The 25,515-nt window shown below is 39.5% G+C and overlaps 1 protein-coding gene across 2 annotated transcripts; it reads left to right on the top strand.

Moving 5' to 3' along the window:
• Positions 1–1,980: 1,980 nt before the first annotated feature.
• Positions 1,981–23,980, top strand: UBE2N (ubiquitin conjugating enzyme E2 N). 2 transcript variants are annotated; one of them, XM_034772715.1, is made up of 4 exons: positions 1,981–2,153; positions 21,957–22,203; positions 22,441–22,581; positions 23,287–23,980. In XM_034772715.1, the coding sequence occupies exons 1-4, from the start codon at positions 2,124–2,126 to the stop codon at positions 23,325–23,327; spliced, it is 459 nt and encodes a 152-aa protein (XP_034628606.1). In that variant the 5' UTR covers positions 1,981–2,123; the 3' UTR covers positions 23,328–23,980. The 2 variants fall into 2 exon arrangements, with proteins under 2 accessions (XP_034628606.1, XP_034628597.1); XM_034772706.1 differs by lacking the exon at positions 1,981–2,153 and adding an exon at positions 5,512–5,565.
• The last annotated feature ends 1,535 nt before the right edge of the window (positions 23,981–25,515 follow it).

Below are 25,515 nucleotides of genomic sequence, written 5' to 3'. Positions count from 1 at the left end.
TTATACATCCATGCTTAAACATGCTGTTTCACAGGCCCAGCAACGCATTCAGGTTGGACCCTCTCCCATCAGCACATGATAGAGGGCAAATAACTCTGCAAACACATGCTTAACTTTAAGTACGAATAGTCTCATTGAAGTCAATTAAGTCAACAGAGCTACTCACATGCATAAAGTTAAGAAGGTGTATAAACATTTACAGGATTGGGACCTTATTCAACAAATATTTATCCTTTTTCATGAGTTGACTGAAAAAAGATTAGCATTTTCTTGAATTTATTTGTAATTTGAAGTCAAATCATTTCTGTCAATAACCATGACCCACAGCTTGCTCAAAAACAGTTGCAAGATTTTGATACAGTATTCAGAATTCAAGTTGTTATGGACACACAAGTTGCAAGTTGTGTTTCTGTTTCTTGTTTGGAGGAGGAAGAAATTTGCTTTCTGCAATATTCCCTTAAATTAGGCTTGTCAGAACTTGATTTTTTGTGTAATTGACGGATATTATCAATTTTTATTTTTAAGATTTTTTCCTTTTTTATCTATTTAAATTTTCACAGTTGCACAAAATTGTAGGTTTTAAACATTTCTTTGTCAATGTTTATCGATTTAAATTTTCACAGCTGTAGGCAACTATAGGGGGAATCAGAAAATTATTTAATGACACCAGACCTTGAGATTCAAAAAGTTAAAGCTTTATAACCATTAAAATACAAACTGTCAACCTCACATGTCAAAATATACAAAGTAAATGTCCTTAAATCAAACTCTAATAAGTTCGCAAGCAGCATTTTTTGTACTTTGCCTATCTGTAAATTTTGATTATCAACGATGGAAATATTTTTTAATCAGTTTGTGTGTGTACAGGGAAATCAACATTTACTGATAAGAATCTAATCCTTTCAAACCTACTTATAATGTGCTCTTTTGGTAAACGTTCCTGATAATAAATTCACCTGCAGAAAGCATAAACACAGTTGAAGCAAATTCAGTTAAATATTTGAAAGATTGTTTGTGGAAAGTCTTTGTATCTTGTGTAACAGAACTATACATTGCTTTAAAATGGATTTTTATGAGACCATAATTCCCCTATGAATGTGAGAGTAGGATGACATGGAGGTAGGTAAGAAAGGCCTGGAATAACAAAGAAGACTGCAGGTTTCAGAGTGGTAGACATGTTGGTCTGTATCAGCAAAAACAACAAGGAGTCCTTGTGGCCCCTTAGAGACTAACAAATTTATCTGGGCATAAGCTTTTATGGGCTAAAACCCACTTCATCAAATGTATGGAGTGGAAAATACAGTAGGCAGGTATAAATACACAGCCATATGTGTAGAAGAACCTATGTGGATGAGCCTGTGGTTGACTTGGTATGTTGGGGGACCCTATAGCTTAGGGACAGGAGGTCTTTTCTTGGGTGTTGCTGGTTGGCAGCATCTGTGGGGCTTGGTGTCTAGGTATAGCTATATGGGTGTGGGTGGCTGTTCGGCTGTAGTTACGTACTGCTGGGTGTTGCCGTACGTATGTGTCTGCGATATGAGTGCTATCTGGCCTGGGGGGCTGGGCGCTGCAGGGTGTGTATGACAGACAGTCAGGAGGCTGATGGAGTGTGGGGTGGGAGCTGGTTGCTGCAGGATGTGGTGGGGACGGGGTCAGGGTGGTGAAGGGTGCCTGTGTGAGGTGGGAGTTAGGTGCTGAAAGGTGTGTATGGGGCGTGTGCGAGTGGGAGCTGGGGACTGCAAGGGGCGTGTGAGGGGGGTTTCGGGGCTGGGGACTATAGGTCGGTCTGGGGGCTTTAGACAGGTGGGTTTGGAGGCTGTAGGGTGTGGTGCGATTCTAGGAGCTACGGGGGTCTAGGCACTGCGGGGGGGGGCAGTGCTCTGTGAGGGGCAGCGGTAGGTCCGCGGATCTCACGGCAGTTACGCCCCAGTTACCCGGTTATGGCAGCTGTCCCTGAACCACAGACTGACCTCTCGCTCCTCCCCACTGCCGTGACTACATTTCCCAGAAGGCTGTAGGTAGTGGAGTGACGTCGCCGGAAACATATCACGCGTTCCTTCCGGTTGTGCGTGAGTACCGAGCGGAGCCGAGACCCAGCGGAGCCTGAATCCCGATAAGACAAGATGGCCGGGCTGCCCCGCAGGATCATCAAGGTAACTACCACCCCCACTCGGCCCGCCGTCCCGGTCCCCCATATGCCGCCGGCCCCCTGTGCCGGGCGCAGAGCGCCGAGTTTCCGGTGAGCGGGGCAGGGTAGAGCGCGGGGAGGCGGGTTCAGCCGCTCCGTTGACCAGGGGAGCCACGGGCAGGCCCCGCCGGGCTGGGAGCGGGTGGGGCCCGTGTCTGTGGAGCCGCCATTTGTCTCCCACCCCCGGGCTGCGTGAGCGAGGACGGCGCCGCCGGAGGCCCCGTGCGGCGGCGAGAGGAGCGGCTGCGGGGCCCGGGCGGAGTCTTGGCGCTGCTGCTGCCGACGCGGCGCGGGGAATGAATGAACAGGTGAGGCCGCGGCCTGTGCGCCGCCTCTGGGCCCCGGGAGCGGCGTTAGCCACGAGCCCTGCATCCGCCCGCCCGCCGCGGCGCGGCTCCCCTCCTAGCCCCACCCCGGACTCGGTGCCTCTGGCCCCCCTCGCGGCAGGAGACGCTCAGTTACTGCGCAGAACGTCCTGGGCTTCTCGGCGGGGCCGGGCCCGGCAGTGGATTTTACAGGGGGCTGCACCTTCTGTGACAGCGGCAACGAGGAAATGCGGCACCAGGCTGAATGAAACCGAACGTGCTCCAGTGCGTCGTGCGCCAACATCCTGCTGCCACCCGCGTTTCCCAAGGAAAGATTGCATCCGAAGAAGTGAGGTTTTTACTCACGAAAGCTTATGCCCAAATAAATCTGTTAGTCTTTAAGGTGCCACCAGACTCTTTGTTGTTTTTGTAGATACAGACTAACACGGCTACCCCCTGATACTTGACAAGGAAAGATTGTGATACACGCACCATTGAAGCCCATCTTCAGCCTCGCAATTAGGGCTTCCTGGTTTGCGCTAGTTGCGATTTGTTAATCTTTTGATGACTCAGGACTGACTGTCTGAGGAAATAAGGTTACACCAGTTACGATGACTGCCCCACATAGGAATGGTTAACGTGTTGTCTAGACTGTTTACAGTATCTGTGAAGTATGTGTTTTGCTTGAATTTTATAATTTTTTTTTAATAAATAATCCTAGCAAATTAGCTCTTTCTGCATCTTTAACACTTAGAGTAGGTCTGAAATTATTTGCGTTGATGCTTCTTCCTAACTGGATGGTAATTTGTAGGTAGTGAGCAAGATAATTCTAAAATGAATTTCTCTATGCATCTAGTGTAGTAAACAAGTAATCTTTAAACTGTATATTAATTTGAAATGTCAGAACAATGAAGACCTCTTGAATTCTGGATATTTGGTGTGTGTACATCGAATTGTATACGGAATAAGGGTTTGAAATATTTTTGAATATTGTGGATATTGTAATTAGAGTTCTTTCAGTAGTAGTTATATAAACCAAGCAGTGTGTTAAATGATATCTGCCTGACTTCTCAATTTGTAACAATACATTCATGCAGTGCAATGTGAATCCAACAAATTTCTTGGATCACACTAATATGATGTTTGCTAAAATATGTAATATGATTACTTCAGAACTACTCTAGTTAGTTCAAACCACTGAGTACTCTGAGTCTGGTAAACTTCTTTGATATCAATTTATATAAATATTACAGCAGATGGAAGTGAAATCACACAATAAAAATTCATGAATGCAGCATAATATTGACCTGATATAGATCTATCCCCTCTTGTTAGTACAACATAAATATCCTTCTTACTACCTACATCTACAACTCCAACTTTTAGGCAGTGATGTGATGAATAACTTGTTAATTTTATAGAACTAGTCAAGTAAGGTCCATTAGGTTTGATGGGAAACAACACTGTTGTTTCCTGTTAAATTGAATGAATGTCATACAAATAATTTATAATGCTGTGAAGCTGTTCTTTGCTGAACACACTGAAAGTTTGCAACCAATGCAAACAGCAGAGAACAGGCAAATTTGCAAGTTAGATTGTCTTAATGAAAAGTTGCATAATAAATAGCTGGGATAATGAAATTAGAATAGGAAAAAAATCACTAAAACTATGCAAGGGTATTATTAAGACTATAAAGTTTATTATCAATTTCTTAATGTTTACAAGCCATGTTGAGAATTTTTAAGGACAAAACTGTATTAATACAATTTGATTTGTCACTCATTCAGCCATCTTAATGAACAGAAAACACTGGAAATGTTACTGAAATGTGTAAGGGTAGAATATTTAGTATTACAAAATGTAGTGGAAACAAATTATTGGAGTTGATAAAAATAGATTTTGATAAAAATTGGATTTTTATTTAAATTGACAACTTGTTAAGGCCTAAACACATAATCTAGTACAATCCTATAAATTAATCACAAAAGATAAATAGGACATATTTGCTATCATGTTTTAAAGAAAGTCTAATCGATGAACTGGTGGAAGGCACTGGCAGAACATCTAGAATCAGAATTTGTTGAGTGCTAAATCAGCGTTTGACAGCAATAGCCTCTTCTGCTGGTGTAGAGATTATTTTCTTCACTTGTTTGTTCAATTTAGTTTAAATAACTAGTTCACTCAACTCCCAGTTAGTTGCTTAATTTTGAGAAAGCAAGGAAGCTACTTTTTCTCTTCCAATATGTGAATAAAAACTAGGTGTGAGGGGATGAAATCTACTAGATCTAAAATCTTGAAGGAGACAGTAACCAGATATAATTGGTTCAACTCACTAACTACAGTTAAACTGATTTAACAGAGTATTACATGCAAAACATGTTTTGATGAAGTTTGTTTCCAGCACATTTAAGAGAACTTTTTTCTGGATTAAATAAAACTCTCTCATTTAAATATATAAAATGTTTTTGTTCATTTTTAATTGAATGTTCATCCAAATAAAGCTAGACACATCACAAATGAAATAATCATCTAGTAAATAAGAAATGCAGTATTCATCATTCTCAAATAATAAAACATATAAAAATTAAGCATTGGAATAAATGTAAATTAAGCCATATAATTGCTTAAATAAACGTGTAGTATAGTGTATCCTCCTGGTTAACAAAAAAGAATAAAAATTAGTATAAAAGCTTTATTTAATTGTAAATAAACATGTTTTAATTGTTACCAACCAGTGAGAATAATTTTTTCCCTAAAGAAAAGGTTAAAGTATAAATACAAAACACAATTAAAATTTAAGATTTAAATAAGTGTCCTGCTTGCTGATTATAATCCATGATTTTAATTGCTTGGCTTTAGATAAGCCCACACTGTTTGTTATGGAGAGGTGCAGCAAAAGCTCTAGAGTTAAGCTGAATCTCCCATTATGTTTCAGGTGGCTTTGGATTCACCTCTTTATCTTCACCAAAAAATAATGAAACTACCTCTAAGTCGATAACAGGTTCATCTCCCTGAGTTTTTTGTCTTCTTTTCATGAGTACTTTGAAGCAAATAACACAACTTGTTTCCAAAGTATGGATGGAAGTGTGACATCTAGAAAAGTATCCCAGTGCTTTTTTGCCCCTTGCAGTTTAAAACTAGACACTGAATATTTGTCTGATTTTTTGGGGGGGGGTGGCTGCTCGATCTTTTCGAGAGTGGTAATTATTAAGAGAATAATGCACGCTTTAGGTTAAGGATATAGATAAATATATATGCCTCCATAGACTCCAGAGCTTTTGAATTTTGGATTGGTCATTATGGATTGTAGTGGTCCATTTTGTAATGTCCATACTGTGCCTTGGAATGGGGGTGTCAGACATACAGCCTTTGGGTCACATTTGGCCTACATGACTAAAATTGTGCAGAGTCTGTTTATTTTTCTAAATGAAAATTTCTACCCACCATGGTTGCAGAGAGAGATCCTTCCCAATCTAAACTGGTTGTGTCTGCCTGAGTCTGCAGACATCTGAAACAAATAGCTATGGTAAATTCCAAAAGCCAGTGATACTTGAATGTCAACATCAAATATTCCATTGCTGATCGTTTTGATGGCATAGGAAAGGGAGTGGGAGTGAAGCCCTTGGTGGTTAGATTTTGGAGTTGCAGGGAAGCAAATGCAGAGAAAAGAATAGAGGGAAGACAGGTCAGAGGGAGAGAAACTGAGAAGGTTGGAAATAGTGGTGGCCTAAGGAAGAGCTTTTTTTTAACTAAATGTGGGTGTATGAATAAAAGTTTAGTTACTAAATAAAGACTCTCTTCTCCCCTTGATATCAGTGGAAGGCTTGCAAAGATATCTGTGGGAGATCTGCTGTGGATTGAGGAGAGTCTGAAGTTCTAAATGTATGTTCTGGCTGATGGGCCATATGGAATCCAGCCCTCTCTTCTGCAGGGGATTGACCTTGTTGTTGTTCTGGTGTCTTTAGGTTGGCCAGGGCAAGGTCTCACAACTCTTTAGTCTGCTGCTTCATGATTTTGTACAGGCTGGGTCTCCTCCAGGAGGAGGGAAACCTGCCCCATGCCTCCTCAGCAGAGGACTCTGCATGCATGTGGGTCTTTGTGCTATTCCAGTAAAGGATTTTGGAGGGTAGCATAAAGTGATTTAATGGGACTACTGCCAAGTATTAATGTATTATAGGGGGTAAAATTGGTTGATTTGCTGTATGTGTGTGCACCAACATTAATTGGGAGCACTGAGTTCAGGCAGCAGGAGAGACTGGTCTGTTTGGGCCTACACAATGGGGGTGGGAGACAAGGCTGGATGGGGTATAGTTTGAGGCTAGTGTATTTCAGCTGGGTGGGTAATTTTTTCAAGTCCTGAGCTGAAGACCTTGTTTATTAGAGAAACTTGCACCAGAATACCTACATTGATGCAGTGTGTCTGCATTAGGGAGTTCATTAATGTAAATGGCACATCAGTGTGATTTAATTCAGTGAATTTAATTGGAGTAGTGCATCTGCATTAGAGAAATTTTCACCGGTGTAACTACACCAGTGCATCCCATCCCCAGTGTAGACAGGAACTCAGCTTCATTTTCAGCTCTATGAGATAAGATGTGAAAAAATTATCTAAGTTATACTTCTGGGGAATGGTCCTCAGTGTGGTCACTTTTTGGTAAAGAGATGTAAAAGACTGTTTCCAGTTACACTGATCTTAAAGAACTGCTTTGCTACAATGCGGTAATGGCAGGTGTACTCTAGTGCAGTTAAGAACTTTGTAATCTTCAGCATCACTGGTATGGTGGTGATGAGCCTTAGGATAGAGTTTTGGTTTATGATAGTTTTTGATGGTTCTGCAGGTGATGGTAGGTGCCTAATTATGGATAGTTGACCTTCACTGTGTGCATTCATACGTACATTTCCATGCTGACATTTTCTTTTGAGAAAAGTACAGCATTCTGTCCAGTGAGTCTTTCTTAAAAGTAAGTAATGGAAGTTTACAGTCAACTCAGATGTTTTTTTACCTACATGTTTTAAAACTTGAGAATATGCCGTATTGTATTAAGATATTAGCAAGTAAAATAAAACCAGTTTGGTTCATATCATACCGTGCTGGCTATGGCTACTTTTTCTTCATGGGCCATTACCTATGTATCTGATAAACTCCTTTTCTAGACTTTGTGTGTGAAAATACAGAAGATGATGTATTCATATGTCAAGTCTGTGAAATAGGTCTACAGTTGCAGCTCCTCAGACTGCTCTATCCCAAAACAGGAACACTCTTTTCCCATCAATGTACTGTTACGCTCATAATTAGATGAGTGCTCTCCCTCCACTGTGCGCGCCCCCTTCTCTTCTCCACCCCCCCCCCCACTCCCAACACACACAATTTACCTTTTTACCTGGAGACAATCTGCCCTGGAGAGGGAGAAAATCATATTTTCCCACTCTGATAGAGTATGAAAAAATGAATGTTCACTCATGTCATGCAGCTGGCTGTAATGTCGTTTTTGTTTTCTTGTCCACATGCCATATGCTGCTTAATTTTAACCCCAACTGCTCTCTAACCAGCTGTAGTTTCCATTCCATATATTTCAGTTTAACTCTCCAACTGTGTGATGGAGTTAGATAGTGGTAGAACATCTTAATTTACTTTATTCCAGATTCTTACTAACCGCAGGCAAATTAACATAAATGTATCATATCATAAAAGTCTTAATTCAAACAAGTCCTGGCAAAATAAATGGTTTAATGTTAATATCGATGCTGTAATAAGATATGTAGATGGGTGGTGATTACATTGGTTTACCAGTGTATTGACTAATTAAGGTGAGGCAAGGGGAAATCCCCAGGCAGTTATGCTCAAGTCAGTCATGTGCACATGGGAAGGAAATGGTGGGAAGCCAAAACTGGGAAACAGGTCCATGACTTGCATGAGGATAGCCAGGATGAAGTGGGCCTGTGACTCAAACTGAAATCGCAGGGAGAAGAAAAATGGGTCTGACTCAGTGGGGGAGTCAGTAGTTGAAGGCAAGGTAGAATAAAAGAAATGACCTCTCCTGCATGGTTGGCAGGTGAGTGATTAATTTCAGGTTCTTTAAATGATCACTTGACTAATCTCTGATTACTGGCTAAGACTTGCTGCTTCGATCTCCTTTAGAGAGCAGGGATCACACCCAAATCTCAGCTAGAGAGCAAATATTAAAGTAACAAACCAGTAGGTATTTTAAACTAAAAGCCATTTCTCTTCATTCTCATCGTTCCTGCGTTCTAACCCCAACTATTTGCATGGCATCCTCCAAGTACTAAATGTCATCCTTACGACTCTTGCAGAAAGTGAAATTGAAGAGACCCAGTCTTGAACAATGAGTCAGTAATATTTTCCACTTCAATTCAGTTAAACTTTACAATAAACCTTTTTAAAAAAATCATAATTTTCAACAGCAGTAGTCTCGAATCTGACACATGTGCAGCTTTAATAACAGGCTTTTATGTACACCAGTTAATTATCATATTTTAAACTTATTTTGGTGATTTACACAGATCTAGTTACTGCTAGCTTAGACCTGGTCTAAACACAGCTTGTACCATTTTAACTAAATCAGTGTCTAAACAGACTTTTGTGGGCACTCTGGTTGAGCGCTTGATATTGACTTGACTGTAACTTGTCTCTTTGCCATTTTAAGAGTGCCCATTTGAGGTTCACTGATGTAACTAAATCAATTCCTAAATTAATTTGATTATATCAGTAGAATTTTTGTTGGTAAACAAAGTCTTTTACTATAGATATCTTTTACTGGATATTTCAAATGTGTGCTAGGGAGGGATGCATGCTGCTAAATCTTGATCTGGAGTTTGTTTTAAACTTCTACTAAAAGGTAGCTCATCCATGTACCATTTAAAGTGTTTTAATTATGAACACTAATATAAACTGGAAACAAATCTTATAAGGAATAAGTTTAAAACATTCACTTATTTTTGAAAATTGGACTTGTATTGGATGGGTTGTGACAGTGGGTTTTTTTTGTGGAAGTTGTTGGAACTATTAATTTTTTTTTTTTTGCCATAAGATCTCCCTTTGACTGTAAAACAAAAATATAACAAATCCCTTTCAAATTTGGGTGAGCCTTCTTGTCATAACTGCCACTCAATATGTAATGAAAGGAAGAAAAATGGCTCACTAACCACCTTCTTTGTAGATGTTTTTGCTAACTACATAGTGGCTAAGTGACTATTCACCCATCAAAGCATACATTAAACATAGTGAAACCCCTTTAAAATAGGTGTGAGGCTAAACAGAAGAGGTGAGATCGGTGTAGAGGTAGTGGCTTAAACTCTTGTGGGGGGATATGTTCAGAGTGAGGAGAAAGGATCCAAGAAAAGAACCATGAGGAGAACCAGTAGATGAGGGGAGGAGCCATTAAAGAATGAGCCAAAAGATAGAACCAGTAAAACACAAGCAAAAAGCCAAGAGGGGAGTGTATAAAAGATGAACGCAGTCCGTAGCTACCGAAACAGGCAGATTAAGGAATTCTTGTATTGTAACTCTACACTGTTCCAGGTTTTCCTGAAGATGGGAAAACATCACAGATAATAACTAGAGGTGTAGGATTTACAGCCACCAACCAATTCTTGCCTTTAAACCTGCTGGTTTGCTAGACATGCACAATAAGATCAAGCTGATTGCGTATACAGTTGGTGGAGTTGATATAACTTTCACCTTGATAGGCCTTAACAGAGTGCATGTATACTTTTTATAGTGTTTATCCTGTAAAGACTGTGAAACTCTAATGGGAAGGCATAGAGGGTGTAAAAGGACTTCCATATTGGCTCTGCAGATCAGAGAAACAATTAGTCAATATAAAAGGCACTACTGAAATTCATGTAATTATTGTGGCTCAGTTTCCCCTCTAAAATAAAAAATACTTCCCCATCTTCGTCAAATGCTTTGGGATCCTTTGATGTAAGGTGCTACAGCACTCTACAATAATCTGTATATTCCCTTGTGTATATTTTAATAGCTTCAGCATGCTGTTGCTCAGTGGCCTGGTATAAATAGGAGATATTGATCTTCTCTGATCTTTTTGTCATTCTCTAAACAATGAGAACAATGCTATGGAGTTTAACCACACGGAATAAAATCTGTCCCATAGGTGAGATCTCACACTTTTGCTGGGGTTCACTTTCTGTATGTTGGGAGAATCTTCTTTTCCCTCTGCTATCCTCCCTTTCTCCCAACCCAAAACAAAAAAGCCACACACCTGCAAGGGGTGGAGTATTTAAGTTCCTGTTGGCTATAGCAGTTAACTGGATTAATTAAAAAAACAAATCATGTACTCTTTGTTCTTCTTATAATAAAATAGTTGACCCTTTCTCCTTCCAACACCCTTTATTTTTTTTACATGGCTTCCATCCCCATCTCCCTTCTGTTCCCTGTACATCTCTTCCCCTTCCCCATTAGTCCCCCAGGTTCAATTGGTCCCTCCTCCTTTAGGGAGGTGATCCCAAAAAATTCCCCCAATCAGTGGTACGCTCATGAAAAATTAGATGGATTTTTTTGTTCCAGAGCCCATCATTGTGCTCAGCCAGTCTGGAGGATCAGAAGGCAAGATAAGGTGCTCTTTCCACAAGGGAGAATACTGCTCCTTTTGGCTTGAAGAGAAAAGGATCAAGCTTAAGTTTGAACTGTTTAATCACTGACCCCAAACCTACTTTCCTTTAGGAAGTTTCCTGTTTCTCTCCCTCTTTCTTCTCAGTGAACATCTTTCTGTTTGTCTTAATCAGCCCTGCAGCAGGGAATTGTGAATCTTCTCCTGTTGGTGAAACACTAGATGCATGAACATGTATCTGGTTCTCTCCTGGTTTTAGGAATTCTTTGTGGGTGGAGAAGAGTGGGATATCCTACCACCCATACCATGTAAATACCTATGATTGAGTGAACATTCACAATTAGGAAAGCTCTGGCTCAGTCACACGCTACTGGGGCACTTTTCTAAGTCTTGCAAAGTACTGGTGAATTTGGGAGAGGGGGCGAAATGGTTCTCATGCTTTTGTCTTTGCAAAGGTGCTAACTGTGTGTGTGTGGGGGGGGGGGGGGTTTGCTGGATGGGAGGAGCTGTACTCTGGTGCTCCACTTACAAACGTGGTGAGGTGTTTTAACTGGCTTTTTGTCACAGAGAGGTTTTTTTTTTATTATTATTTTTAATCCCAGTAGCGCAATGGAGTAGTCTCCTTTGTATGAACTAACATGTCTCTTGAGTCTTGGCAAAAGGTGTCAGAATTTTAAGCCAGTAGAGCAGCCTGTCTAGTAGAATGCTCCATAGTCTGTCAAATTGCTTGATTGGTTGAGATTTCCATGTAGCAAGGCTTTCACTACTAGCAATTACGTATTTTGGTGAGGAAGAGTCATTCTCTTGTGACTCTGGATTTAAAAAAAATACTCCTTGGTGTTTCTGAAGTTTATAACTGACTTCTAACGTTTTTTCTTTTGAGTTAGGGGGTGTTTCATTAATGTTCAAATTAACAGGCTGGAAATGTGAAAATTAATCATTTTGTGTTGAGAGATTTCAGATTGCTCAAATGATACTACCACTTGGTACTGAGCTGATTCTGTACTTAAAACGAGGCAGACAGTAACATTAAGGCACAGTGTTGTAAAGTTACTTCTCATAAGGTTGCCATACCCATATTCTTACTACTACAAAAAGTTGCTGAATTGGCCATTTATAACACATAACTGGCCAGGAGGTTTTTGAAGCTGATGACAGAAGAAAGAGAATGCAGTATTCTGATATGCTACATCAACTGCTAGTTACAGCAGGGAAATAAATTCCTCTGTTTTGTTTTGTTGTTTTTAATTCTTAATGAATTCTGTGTCTGATGCCATTGCTATGCAATTTTGGAATGGCAAAGACCAGACAGTTAAACTTCATGTTAAAGTGCCTGCTCCCTGGCACCACTTTAATGGATGCTTCATAAAACTCATGGATTAGCAGGCAATTTTTTGGCATTTGGTGTCAACTTCATAGAAGAGATCTGTTGCCTTGAATGGAAAGTAAAGAAACTGGAATAAAACTCTTTTGCATGGAGAGCACTAATTTCACAAGCACAGTGAATCTGGCAAGATGTAATGATTTTGGGTTGGTTTTCTTTTGAGTGGGGAAAGGTATGAGGCTGTTTGCTAATAAAATAAGATGGACAAATTAACTTTCCTTTTAATTGTTTTAAAATTGTTGGAACCACAGAAATTTGTTAAATAGATGCAAGTCCTAATACCTTCACGATAGTTTTGGAAAAAGTTTATAGCTTTCTCCTGATGTGTTCTATAACTTTTAAAGCAGTATCTCTCACTGAATGACAACAAATGTCCTTATGCTTCTTTATTGCCAAAATGTATGGGAAGGAGATAGGAATGTGACCATTTCCCTGTCAACATATACAAGGTCCTTTTAATTAAAAAAAAAAAAAAAGACTCCTTAAAGTCTCCTAAAGCCCTCCTATTCCATGTGACACATTTTCTCTTCAATCTTCTAAATCAGTCCAGATTCTCATCAGGTATTCCTGGGGTAATTCTGCACCACTGTGCATGTGCAGAATTTGTCCCTTGCAGATTTTTGTTTCCCTGTAGAAAAATGACTTTCTGACTGAAAAGCAAAGGGAGGCAATAAAAGTGGTCATGCGACCCTCCCCAGCAGTATGTTTCAGGTGCCCAGGGCAACCAGCAGAGAGGTAAATCACTGTGGGGTGGGGGCAGGACTGGGGAAGACATGGCTGGTGGCTCCTACCCTGTGCTGGGCTCAGCTGCTAGTCCCTGCTGGGCCGGGGAGCACCGGACTTCCTCTTCCCCTGCATGGCAGTTGGGGCCAGGTCAGACCCACTCCCCCGGCTGTAGGAACTTCTGCAAACCGCCCTCTTCCCCCCCCCCCCCCCCCCCCCCCCCCCCCCGCTCCCCTTCCCCCTGTGCTTCCTGCACCCATCGCCCTTCAACTGCAAGGGGAGGGATCCTTGTACAGGGAACTGCTCCCTCATCTGTCCAACTCCTGTGCATCCAGACCCCCTCATACCCAGATCCTCCTGCCAAGGGTCACACACCCACAGGCCCCTCCCCCCCAACTAGCTGCACTCCCCCTGCACTTGGACCACCCCAGTGAGCTAGCCGCACCTGGATCCCCACCATACTGAGCCCCAACCAGCTGCACCTGGATCCCCATCTGGACAACCCCTCTCCCCCAACTGAACCATCCCACACCCAGATCCTCCTGCTGAGCACTAACAATCTTCACTTGGACCCCCTGCAGAGTCCATTACCATTGCACCCAGAACCCCCCACAAGCCCCTGAGCATCCAGATCCCACAAGCTGCCCGCACCCAGATTGCCCCATACAGAACCCTCTCACCCCTTACCTGGATCCCCACACACTAAGCCCCTCGACACTTGAGCCTGTCTGCCCACACCTGGGTGCAACCTGGCACGGAGGGGCAGGGCTCTGGGGTGTTTCTCCTCTGGCACGGAGGGGCAGGTCCAGTCCTTGCGCTGTGTCAGGGGTTGGTGCAGCTCACTGCTGAGTCAGTGTCCCGAGGGGAGGAGGAGCTGCACATTGATCTCCCATCTCTGTGCAGCCAGAAGCCTGTGCTCCCCAATGCCATGCTGGAGCCTCCACATTTATTTGACAAATAAAATTTGCAGAATTTTGCATTTTTTGGCACAGAATGCCCTCAGGAGTAATCAGTCAAGTGAGGGCTAGAGCTTTCACTTTTCTCTAGTGGCAGAACTACACTAGTGTAAAGATATTTTAGAAATAGTTTAACATGAATTTCTATTTCAAGTATAATTATTAGTCAACATGCCATTGTGTTGTACTAGCCTTTGCCTACAGGTTGTAACTTATTTGAGAAGGTTTGTTTGGCTTAGCTTTCTTTTTCTACAATATGTATACTTTGGCATTTTATAATTTTCCTTTATCATTATTTGAAACTGATTGCTTGAGTTGTGGTCTTGAATAAGAAATTCTCAAAAGACTTAAAGGGCTGGTAAATGACATCCAAGCTTCTCAAAAGTGATGCTTTTGTTACACTTTGTGTATAGATAGTGGCACAATATTTTTATGCAGATCACTGCATCATCTCTTCTCTACCAGGTTCTCCAGTACTGGTGTCCTGGTGATGGTGGGGGGGGGGGGGGGAATACCTTATTTTACTCTTGCATTTTCTCCAAGCTTCATCTTGCCATTTTTGTTTTTGGTGGCAAAGAAAGATGCCTGCAGATGTTCAATTTGTGATGAGCTATCACATCCTAAGAAACTAGGTGTCTCTTGCTTGTATGGCTCCAAGGCATCACAGCAGTTTGAGAATCCCATTTTTTTTTCAGGTCTGTTAACTTTTTTCATTTTTTAGTTGAGAACAAAGCATCTGCTTCTGTGGTCTCTTGTCTAGGTAAGCCACTGTTCAGCAAGCTCCAGCTTTTCTCAGGATATCCCTTTTATTCTCAACATTCTTCTCTTCAAGGCTGCCTTTTTGGAAGAACTGTTCCAGCTCAGCACTCTTAACCATGCTCCCTCCCCCTCCCCCCAATATGATCTTCTCCCTCTCTACCCACTCCCAAAAAAGAAAAGCCAACTGCACTAATGAGGGAATCCCCATTCTCTTCTGCATGGCAACCTTCAATATTTTTTACAAATTCCTTGACTGCCGATTTAAAATTAATGCAAGAATTCTGGCAACAGCCTTTTTTTACAATCACAGTATTTAAAACAAAAAAAAAAAAATCTGTATGAGGATTAGCAAAACTAGGTAGCTCTAGGATGCCTTTATAGTATTATAAAGTCCCATGATATTTAAATAGCAATTAATGAGTTAGTGTGTTTGAATTAAACTAACCAGATGAGGAAATTGACATACTGCCCTGAATGAGTCAAGAGGATTTCCTACTGTAGGGTATCTGTAAAGTCGGATTTTTACCTGACAAGTTAGTCACCTTTTAGCTTCTGTTAATCTTCATTAAACTTTTTTAATGAAGCCAATAAAATTATTAAATAGCATTTTCAAAGCCTGTTCTTTCTGTGACTTAGTTTCCAGTAGGCCTCAAAGAGCCACATTTTCTAGGTCTTGCTAAAACGTTTTGTTCCGAATTGCTAGATTCCATTTCTGGCTTTCAGTGATCAAAAAGCTAATTTTGTACAGACATTTATATTGGGATTTAATGTTTTTTTTTTTTTTTTTTTTTGCAGCCTGCCTGTAAAATCTTATATGTAAGACTTTCCTTAATTTGCGATATTGTGAATCCCACAATATTAGGCTTCCACCATAATTTTGTCAGCTGCACAGAGCTGGATAGGAACCCTGGCTGCGGACCCTGCATATTAATGACAGTAATATACTTGCAGCAAAATGTCTGGTTACCACAAATTAGCAGGCATAACATAATACTTGAGTATTTATATTGTTCCAGCAATTTTTTCTTAATCGAATGGGTCTTCTCTGGCTTTTCCAAATTACTACAATTAATAAGGGTCCATTATTACTTTTCTGCAACTTTGTGTCTCTTGTCTGCAACTCAGCTGCAATTATTTGACAATCATCCCATGATTCAAGTAGGGCCTTAGTTATATATTTTTGCAATAACAATGGCGAATACTGCATATTTTTTTCTATCTTGTCTGAACTCCCTATTTTATACATGAAGTATTTATTTAGGCTGAGATTTTTAAAGATACTTGATGGGATTTAGATTCCTGACTGCCTAAATACCTTTTGAAAATGACTTAGGCTCCTAAATCAAGTTAAGCATTATGATGCTGAGCACAGCGATGCCTAAATACCTATAAAAATCTTGGTCTGAATCTTAGTTTTCTGTGAATAAGTCTGATGTCTAATAAAATTTTGTGTTAATTCTAAATATAGGACTTTCTTAGGTCCTGATCCAGTAAAGTACATAAGCACATGCTCCAAGTTTTTGAGTAGTTCCATTGATGTTATTGGCACTACTCACATGCTGAAGTGCTCTGTAGGATCAGGGCCTTAGTGAGTTGAATTTAAAGGAGACTGGCAAATACTTAAAGTGGGGCATATCAAATATCCTTATTTTTCAAATGGCAAGGACAAGAAGGGCATTCAGCATTTGTTTGACAACTTTATTTTCCAGTCACTTTCCAGTTCCCACTGTAAAAGGGTATTAAAATACAAGCATTACCGTGCCTTTTATAATTAATTTTATGCAGCATTCTCTAAAAGGTAATGATTAATAACCTCTGGTTTTTTTAATGCCTGGCTTCATATTCCAACAAGTTTGTGTGTTATAGTGCCTTGCTGGGTGTTTTGTTCAAGTATGAGAGCCCAGAAATCAGGGTAACAAGGGACAAAATTTACTGTACTTAGATGCTGCAAAACCTACCAGTGTGGTGTCACTACTCCTGTGCCTATACCCAACATTTTGCTTATCTTCAAGGAATTTAAAAGCTCCACAAGGCAGAAAGCACTTTAATAGGAGCTTTGCTGCTGGGACAGCAAACATTGGGTTAACAAGCAGAAGAGTCTGCAAGAAATATATGAAGTGCATAAAAGTTGTACTGATGTAGATAAAACAGTTATAACCCCCCTGGTGTGGGCATAGTTAGCACAGTTTTATTGTGTTTATACCAGTATAGTTTATTCTAGAATGGGAATAAGCTATCCTGGTGTAAGACATCTCTCTACTGGAATAATTGTATACACATTAGGGATTGTACTAGTATAACTATATTGATCTAAAAATAATCCCCACACCCTTAACCAAAGTAGCTATAGTGTTACAACTCTCAAGTTCAGACCTGGCCAAAGACTACAGCCTGGTTTGCATCACACGGCTAGGTAACATAGGCTGCCTTGCATCAACCTAGCTGTGAAAGTGTCTTCACTTAAATTTGGCTCCTGCCGACATAAGTGCCTCTTTGTGCCAGTTTAGTAATACCACCTCCCTTAGCGGCAGAGGCACGATCAGTGCCGCATCAGTGTAGACATTGTGTTGCTTACATTAGCTGTTACTGGCTTTCAGGGGTTATCCCACACTGACAATACAAGCACTCCCAGTGAGGTTGTGCACTACTGACACAAGGAGACAAGTGTGCGCATGCAGAAGCGATTTAATAACTATGGTGGCTGTATGCCAGAGTAAGTTAGGTCAACATCATTTTGTAGTGTAGACATGGCTTAAGGTGATGTCTTCACTGCTCTTTTCCCCCTCCCCCTTAACACGCGCACACATAGGCCTTGGCTACACTTGGGAATTCACGCAGTGCTGTGAAGCGCAAGTGTAGTCTCGCTGCCAGTGCGGCAAGAGAGCTCTTGCAGCGCTGTATGTTCTCCACCTCTCTGAGGGGAGTAGCTTGCAGCACTGCGAGTGAGCGTGCAGCGCTGTAGGCTCTGATTAACTGGCGCTTTACAGTGCTGCACTCGCTGCGCTCGGGGGGGGGGGGCATTTTCACACCCCTGAGCGCAGCAAGTTGCAGCGCTGTACAGTGCCAGTGTAGCCAAGGCCAAAGTGTTTGAAGGGTGGTGGCGGTTGTTGGGGGTGTGTGTGTGTGTGTGTTTTACATAGCTAACTTGCATTAGTTACTTATCTTGCTTTAAAATCCTAGTGGAGACCAGGCTGCTTGATGTAGCTAGGTGAGGTCAGCCCCAGGTGGGGGTATAGTATTGATCTTGCGTCGCTACCTCCTGGTTTGTAAAAACTAGCTGTCCCTTGTAAAATCCTGGTAGATATAGCATAACTAATGTGAATTAGTTTTATTTCTGTTTAAAACAAAAAACAACCCCCCTTTTTTGGCAGTGAATACATAGATAGCCTTACATCAAATTTATGAAGCAATCAATGCTTTCAGTAGGTGAGGTCTAAGCCTGGCTTTTCTCCCCTACACCTGATTGGCAAAATTTTGTTAATGAAAGTTGGAAAAAAATCTCAACTTAATGAACACTTTTGTGAAAAGCTTCCCACCATTTATGCCTAATTACTGTCACTCAGAGCTTTAATCTGGTGGATATACCAAAAAAAGTGTTAACTGTTTCTTTCTAGAAAAAGACAAATACTACATTTGTTGATACAAAATAAGTAGTAGTCATATAAAACATATTTAGCCAGAGATTAAGGTCATGAGTGTTATATAACCTAGCAGGGGTTTTTAAATATTTAAGTAACATGGTGGTATGGACTGTCTGATCTGGGTACTTTTTTTCCCTTCTCAATTCTATTTTCATTTGACTCTTAATTTAGTTTTTCTCATTTTGTGGGTATTATCTGCTTAATCATAGCTGATTAAAAGTGGTTTTAACTGTGATCTTTGAATAAAACATTTGTATTATCTTTGTCTTTTTATAATATGGCTTGTAGCAGATTTTTATTTGGCAAGTGCTTTACAGCTAATTACTGTATGAGATAAGTAAACTGATAGTACTTGCCTTTAATGATTGTGGTGCTTTACTTTCTTTGTGATCTGATGCTTTTCTATAAATGAGGTTTTTCTGCTCAAAGTAATGGATGCCCTTTTGCTCTGAGAAAGACACCTGTGTCAAAATGGTAAATATAGCCTTTAAATATTAGTTTCCTTGTTAATTTAATAAGTGTATTTTATCTAAACAGTACTTTGATGTACTCCAGTACAAAGAGGCACATCCATCTTGCTGATTTGCAGCTGTAGTAGTGCTTCAGTCTTGGTTATGTTTTGTGGGCACCCAACATAAAATATTTTATAAATGTCATGTAGTGTGCACTGCATAAGCTTTAATTCTTGTTGTACAAGTTGTTTTACTTTTTATAATTTTCTCTCCCTTATTGTTTTGTGAACGATTCAGAGGGGAAATAGTGAAACTGACTAGATAGAAGTAGCCAAACACACAAAGTAAAGGAGAGAGAAAATAGACATTTTTCTTTAATATTTCCGTTACAGTAATCTTAAATATGGTAATAGTTACAGTTTCAGGGTTAACTACACCTTTGACCCTCTCTTGGGCAGAGCTCGCTTGCTCCTCTCTCTCTCTCCTCCCCCTCCCCCCTCTTCCATCCCTCCCTTCAGATCAAGGTCCCTCTGTACCTCACTGTGATCTTTTTCCCCCAGTGGATCTGAGCATGGTCCAGCATTTGTGGTTAACCTTTCTCCACCACTGATTAAGCAATCTTCACAAAGTTAAATCCACTTAGTTTTAGGGTAAAAGCATTGCATAAAAAAAATATAGAAAACAATGAAAGTTCCTACGTATATTCTAAAAGCTTACCAGAGGTCACGTTGCGCCCCCTGTCCAACATAAGGCTCTGGTATATATCAGTCCGTCAAATCCCTCAACTTGGTCTGCTCTCCTGGTTACCAGTTTGTCTGGTTTCAGATCCAGAACCCTTTGGATAGTATAATTGTTCCTTTATCAGTTTGATCTTTTGATCTCTGACCTCCTGTAACTAGTATAAGTCAGTGGTCCTTTCCTCCCCCGGAGAGCTTCAAAAGGCTGTTTTTTTTTTTTTTTCCTGCATTAATCGCCCCTTAGGGATTCCAGGTTCCACAGGTTTTCACGTTTTAAGCATAAAATAAAGATGCTGCATGTATTTGCAGTATCGGTAACAGAAGTAGATTAAACATGCTTTAACACAAGGATGGGTTTCTCTTTAAATTGATATACCCCATAACCGTAAAGCTTTCTTTCAGTAATGCAGAAGAATGGAATTGTGCAAGTTCAGTCTGATAACTTAAATTTGGTTTATGGCTATGAATACATTGCACAGATGTTTGTTTTATTGAATCATTCTAAAGTCCTCTCACTACTACATAGGAAAACTTGAACATTGCATATGAAATAGCTCTTCCTTCTGATTCTTCTTTGTTTGGTAGGCATTTTTGTGTAGTGCAGAGTGGGAAGCACTTTCCTCAGCATAATGGTGGTGGGGTTTTCCTTAGAGTTCTCTGTAGCAATCCATCCTATTCATAAGTTCATCACTTTTTAAGGCCGGATAGGATCATTGTAATGATCAGTGTGGATTTGATTTAAATCACTAGTCAGGAAGACTCGATTTTAATCATAGTTTTCTACATAAAAGTGCATTCTTGTTGGTTGTAAGAACCTTAATATATATTCTTCACAACTCAGATGTACGTTTCATTTTTAGAAGGTACACACTATACATTTTTAAACAGTGATTTATTTTGGAAACTTTTCAAATTAGTTTTACAGCTATATCAGAAAATGACTGGTTATTTCATTTACCAAAGGTAATTGAAGCAGATATTTATGAAGTCCACTGGGAGGTGAACTGTCTCCAATTCAACAGGTTAATCATTAATATTTGGAGGATTGTCTTGCTATGCTGTATTAGGAGGAGAACATCACCAGAAGACATTTAAATTTTTATTTAACTTCAACAACATTAAGTATTCTGGATTTTTTTCTTCAACAGCAAACATATAATATTTTAACAAAACAAACATATGTTCCTCGCTTTTCATATTTATCTTCAGACTTCTTCTCCTTGTCCATATCTATTCCACCCCCAACAATCTTCTATTCATTGAACTTTTTGAAATTTTGCACTTTTAGAGAGAGATAAGGGATTGATTCTGTGTACACAAATTTGCAGAGGACAATAGAGTTGAAGTCTGTTATTTCTCACCTCTCTATATTTATTTAAAAACATTTTTGCTGTTAACAAGCATGTTACCTCTGGAGACACAAATTCACAGTTTGAGAACTACAAAACTAAGCATCTCTGATGGTATCTTCTAGACTGAACACTGAGTCCCATTGGGTAGGTATGTATATAAATAATCTATACAGAAGACTGTGGAACCTCATAAGATTGGGTCCCTAATCCATGAACTATTGGAAATCATTTACAAATCTTAAACACTACATGAATATATTGTCTCGTACTATAGAATTAGAATTTATAATCCTTATTCCATGATGAGATACATTATAGCTCAAAGATATCTTAATTAAAACCATCTTTAGATAGGTTTTTCCTCAAAAAGCATTTTATCAAAAAATCAGATTTAAATTAAATGTTTTTTTAAATTATTTTTTCTTTTAAAAAAAATCATTGTGGTGGTTTTTTTTTTTTTTTTTTTTTATCCACCCTGGTAATGATCTGGTCTGACCTCCTCTATAGCACAGGCCATAGCACTTTCCCAAAATAATTCCTAGAGCAGATCTTTTAGAAGAACATTCAACCTTAATTTAAAAATTGTCAGTGATGGAGAATCCACCACGATGCTTTGTACATTGTTCCAATGATTGATTACTCTCATGCCTAATTTCCATTCTGAATTTGTCTCGCTCTGTGTGATTTTTTTTGTTTGTTTTTGTTTCTTTTTATACTTCACCTAATATGCAAAGTCATTTTCTATGGTTTTGCATAAATCTACTTAAAATGACTATTTGGTATCCTGGTACAAATTTTGTCTAAATACGTTTGCTGTGTTTTAAATAGCTTGCCTTTGTTACACCATGACTCTTTCTTCCTCCTCCTCCAGGAAACCCAGCGCTTGCTGGCAGAACCAGTCCCCGGGATAAAAGCAGAGCCAGATGAGAGCAACGCACGTTATTTTCATGTGGTCATTGCAGGTCCACAGGATTCCCCCTTTGAGGGTGGGACATTTAAACTTGAACTATTCCTTCCAGAAGAATATCCAATGGCAGCTCCTAAAGTACGTTTCATGACCAAAATTTATCACCCTAATGTAGACAAGTTGGGAAGAATATGTTTAGATATTTTGAAAGGTAAGTGTCATCCTTTCCACTAAATACACTTCTCTTAATTCATCCTTAGCAGGGAAAACTGACAATTTAGATATTAAAAGGATTACAAACTTTTTTTTTTTAATTTTAGCTTTCTCACAAGGCTGGATTAAATGGCTTTAATCTGAGAGGAAAACGCATTAAATCTGGAGGTGGTAATAAAGAATGTGGTATTTCATGAATTTGCGTGTCATTACTACTGTAAATCTGTCTCTTTAGATAAATGGTCCCCAGCTTTGCAGATCCGTACAGTTCTGCTATCAATCCAGGCTTTGCTAAGCGCTCCCAATCCAGATGATCCTTTAGCAAATGATGTAGCAGAGCAGTGGAAGACCAATGAAGCCCAAGCCATAGAAACAGGTAGTGTATCACACAAGTTGTTACTTTCGTATTTGTGTGAAATTCTATGAAAACTAGATTACGAAGGTGTTTTTATTTTAGAACTTAATTTAAAACTTGGCCTCTGGTTTTGTGCTTGTGACTCACAAGAACAATTGTTTGCTTGTGCAGTTGATAGCCCTGAATGCAGGTACAGAATCAGAGCCAGAGTGGAGGTCTTTCTTTTCTGAGGATCCACTTAGTTTGCGTGTTTTACATTGCTAAAAGTGCAAGAGTATTTGACTGAACTCTTATTGGGAAAGAGAAACCATTACTTTCTGTACTTCTAGCCATTCCTTGTACATCATGAGAGATTCTTTAATAAATGGCAGTTTAGTTCCACAGAGCTCTGCAGCATCTGTAAATCTGCTTGTATTGCAGGCTCTAATAGAATGTAGTTTCTGTGGTAATAGAATAAACAGGCTGCATTACGCCTTCCCATTACAGGATCCTCTGCAGCCAGGCCATCTGTTCCCAGTGAATCTTGTGGGCTTGGATTATGACTAACATTCCACAGCTAACATGCTTATATTTGTGAAACAGTGACCTAAAACTTAATTTAAAATACTCAGGTATCTCTGCTTAACAAGCTCGTCTAATCAAAAGTTTGGGAAATGGAGTATGTTGAAATGAATAAAATGAGATTTATTTCACTTTAAGAGTGTGCTTCTTTTTTTTTCTTTACAGCCAGAGCATGGACTAGGCTATATGCCATGAATAATATTTAAATTCGCTCTGAACATCAAGTGTGCATCACTTCTCCTATTCTGCCAAGACCTCTTCTCTTTTTTCTTTTGTTTGCATTTAATGGACACAGTCTTAGAAACATTACAGAATAAAAGCCCAGACATCTTCAGTCCTTTGGTGATTAAATGCACATTAGCAAATCTGTGTCTTGTCCTAATTCACTGTTGTAACGCATGAGCAGAGGCTAGAAATATCATCTGGATTGTTGTGAAATTGTTTAAAAGCAGTAGCACATCTCTGCTTTGAATAACTTTTTCCATCATGATTTAAGTATAAGCACTGTGAATGAAGGTAGTCAGGGTTAGCTGCAGGGTTTTTTGTTTTAATTTTGTGTGCTCCTCCTCTTCCCTTTTTTTATGGTGATGCTAAATGCATTGGTTAAAGCAGCTAACCAGTTACACTTTAGGATATGCCCTCTAGCCAAGTCTAACTTAGATGCTGTAGATGGACAAGCTTGATTGTTTGAACAAAAATGGGAACATTAAACATCCATCACCTTCACTAATAATATTGTGATTCTGCTGTCAAGTGTAGAAACCTCCTTTCAAGAAAAAGCTTGTGACCATTTTGTATGGCTTGTCTGGAAGATCTTCTGTAAATCTTATGTTTTAGTAAAATATTTTTTGTTATTCTACTTTGCTGTTGTACAGTTTATTTTGCTGTGGTTTTCATTTCTCTACTGTGACAATTGTATTTAAAAAATTGAAACCAGAACAGAACAATTTGTCATCTCCAGTCTGACAGATTAAATAGTAAGAGGAAGAATTTTCAAATTCCCTTACTTTGGTTGCTGCTGATTTGTATTACTAGCTCATGCCACAGTGTGTTCCTAAATTGGCTGAGAGAGTACAAAATTATATTAGTAGCTGATTCTTTCAAAATGAGCCTCTGATAAGTATAATTTATCACAGTCAAAGGTTTGACAATGCATTAACCTGTATATACATAACATCTTATGTATCATTAAAGCAGGAGGCTAACAGAGCAAATGACAGCAGTAACTGGGTAAATGTGTCACTTGTCTGTTTTGTGCTGATTATCAGGTATTACACTATGCTCTTTAATTCTAAGTCGTGTCTCAAAAAAAGCATATAAAACACCAGTGTACAATACAGCTGTTACAGACCAGCTAATCAGTCGATTGACATTTGCTAAGCTACTTTCAACTAGACCCAACTGATCTTATCTATAAGCCTAAGTAAGCTAAATATCACAAGAAAGGTTTATTCATTTGGAGGAAGTAATAGCTTCTTGCTTCCTTGCTATTACATTTATAATTTTTTTTTTGTCTCTCTTGGAAGCCCATTTTAATTTCTTCAGTTCAACTTCATATCCCTTTAAATGCTTTCTTTCTTTTTTTTTCTTTTTCTCTTCTTTCCTCTCTCCCCCCCCCCCCCCCAGTTGCCTCCACCCCCACCCTCCAGGAATGTTTTCTGATCTCTAAGCTTTCAGTGTGGCCAGTCTGAACTGTATAAATGACAGCCTACAGTGGGAATGTATGTCTTGCAATTCACGGTGATGGTTATGTAGTCCGTTGGTATTCTCTGCCTCCCACACTCCTATTCTAGTATCATCTGGAGTTTCTATAGAATGTGGTGTATTTATTGTGCTCTTATGTAAGATGAAGATTATCTATTAAAGTTACATTTTCAACATACAAATGCTTTCAGTGACTGGTAACTGGTATTGTCCCTCAAAGTGCACTGCATAGTAACGTCATAAAACTTCGTTCAGAATAATCTAGTTCAGCACAAGATTAAGACACTTAAAAAGCTGGGTTTAAAGTTAAATTTCCTTATTGGGTGTAGTTTCTCACATCTGTGGCTTGCAGCAGATCTTGTGTCTTATTCAGGTTAAGTAGGCCTCTTTACTGTAACTAACAAATCAGGTTTTTTGTTTATTGATGAACATTTGTGCAGTTTAGTTGGTGAAATTCTCTTGCATGTCATTATTTGGGGGACTAGTTAACTGAGCATACATCTACCCTTAATTGTACAGTAACTGATTTTTAACATGGTAGATGGCTCTTCTGAACTCTTCTAAAATGAATTTAGCTAAAGATACACTTTAAAAAAAAAAAACCCACCCTTTTAATACTACTACTGTTCACATTTACCAATGGATGCCTTTATTAGCATACTCTGAATATGTAATTGAATGGAAAAAGTA

This window comes from Trachemys scripta, chromosome 1 (genome assembly GCF_013100865.1).
Source record: "Trachemys scripta elegans isolate TJP31775 chromosome 1, CAS_Tse_1.0, whole genome shotgun sequence".
Classification (NCBI taxonomy): domain Eukaryota; kingdom Metazoa; phylum Chordata; order Testudines; family Emydidae; genus Trachemys; species Trachemys scripta.
This window is presented reverse-complemented; position numbering and strand designations above follow the sequence as displayed.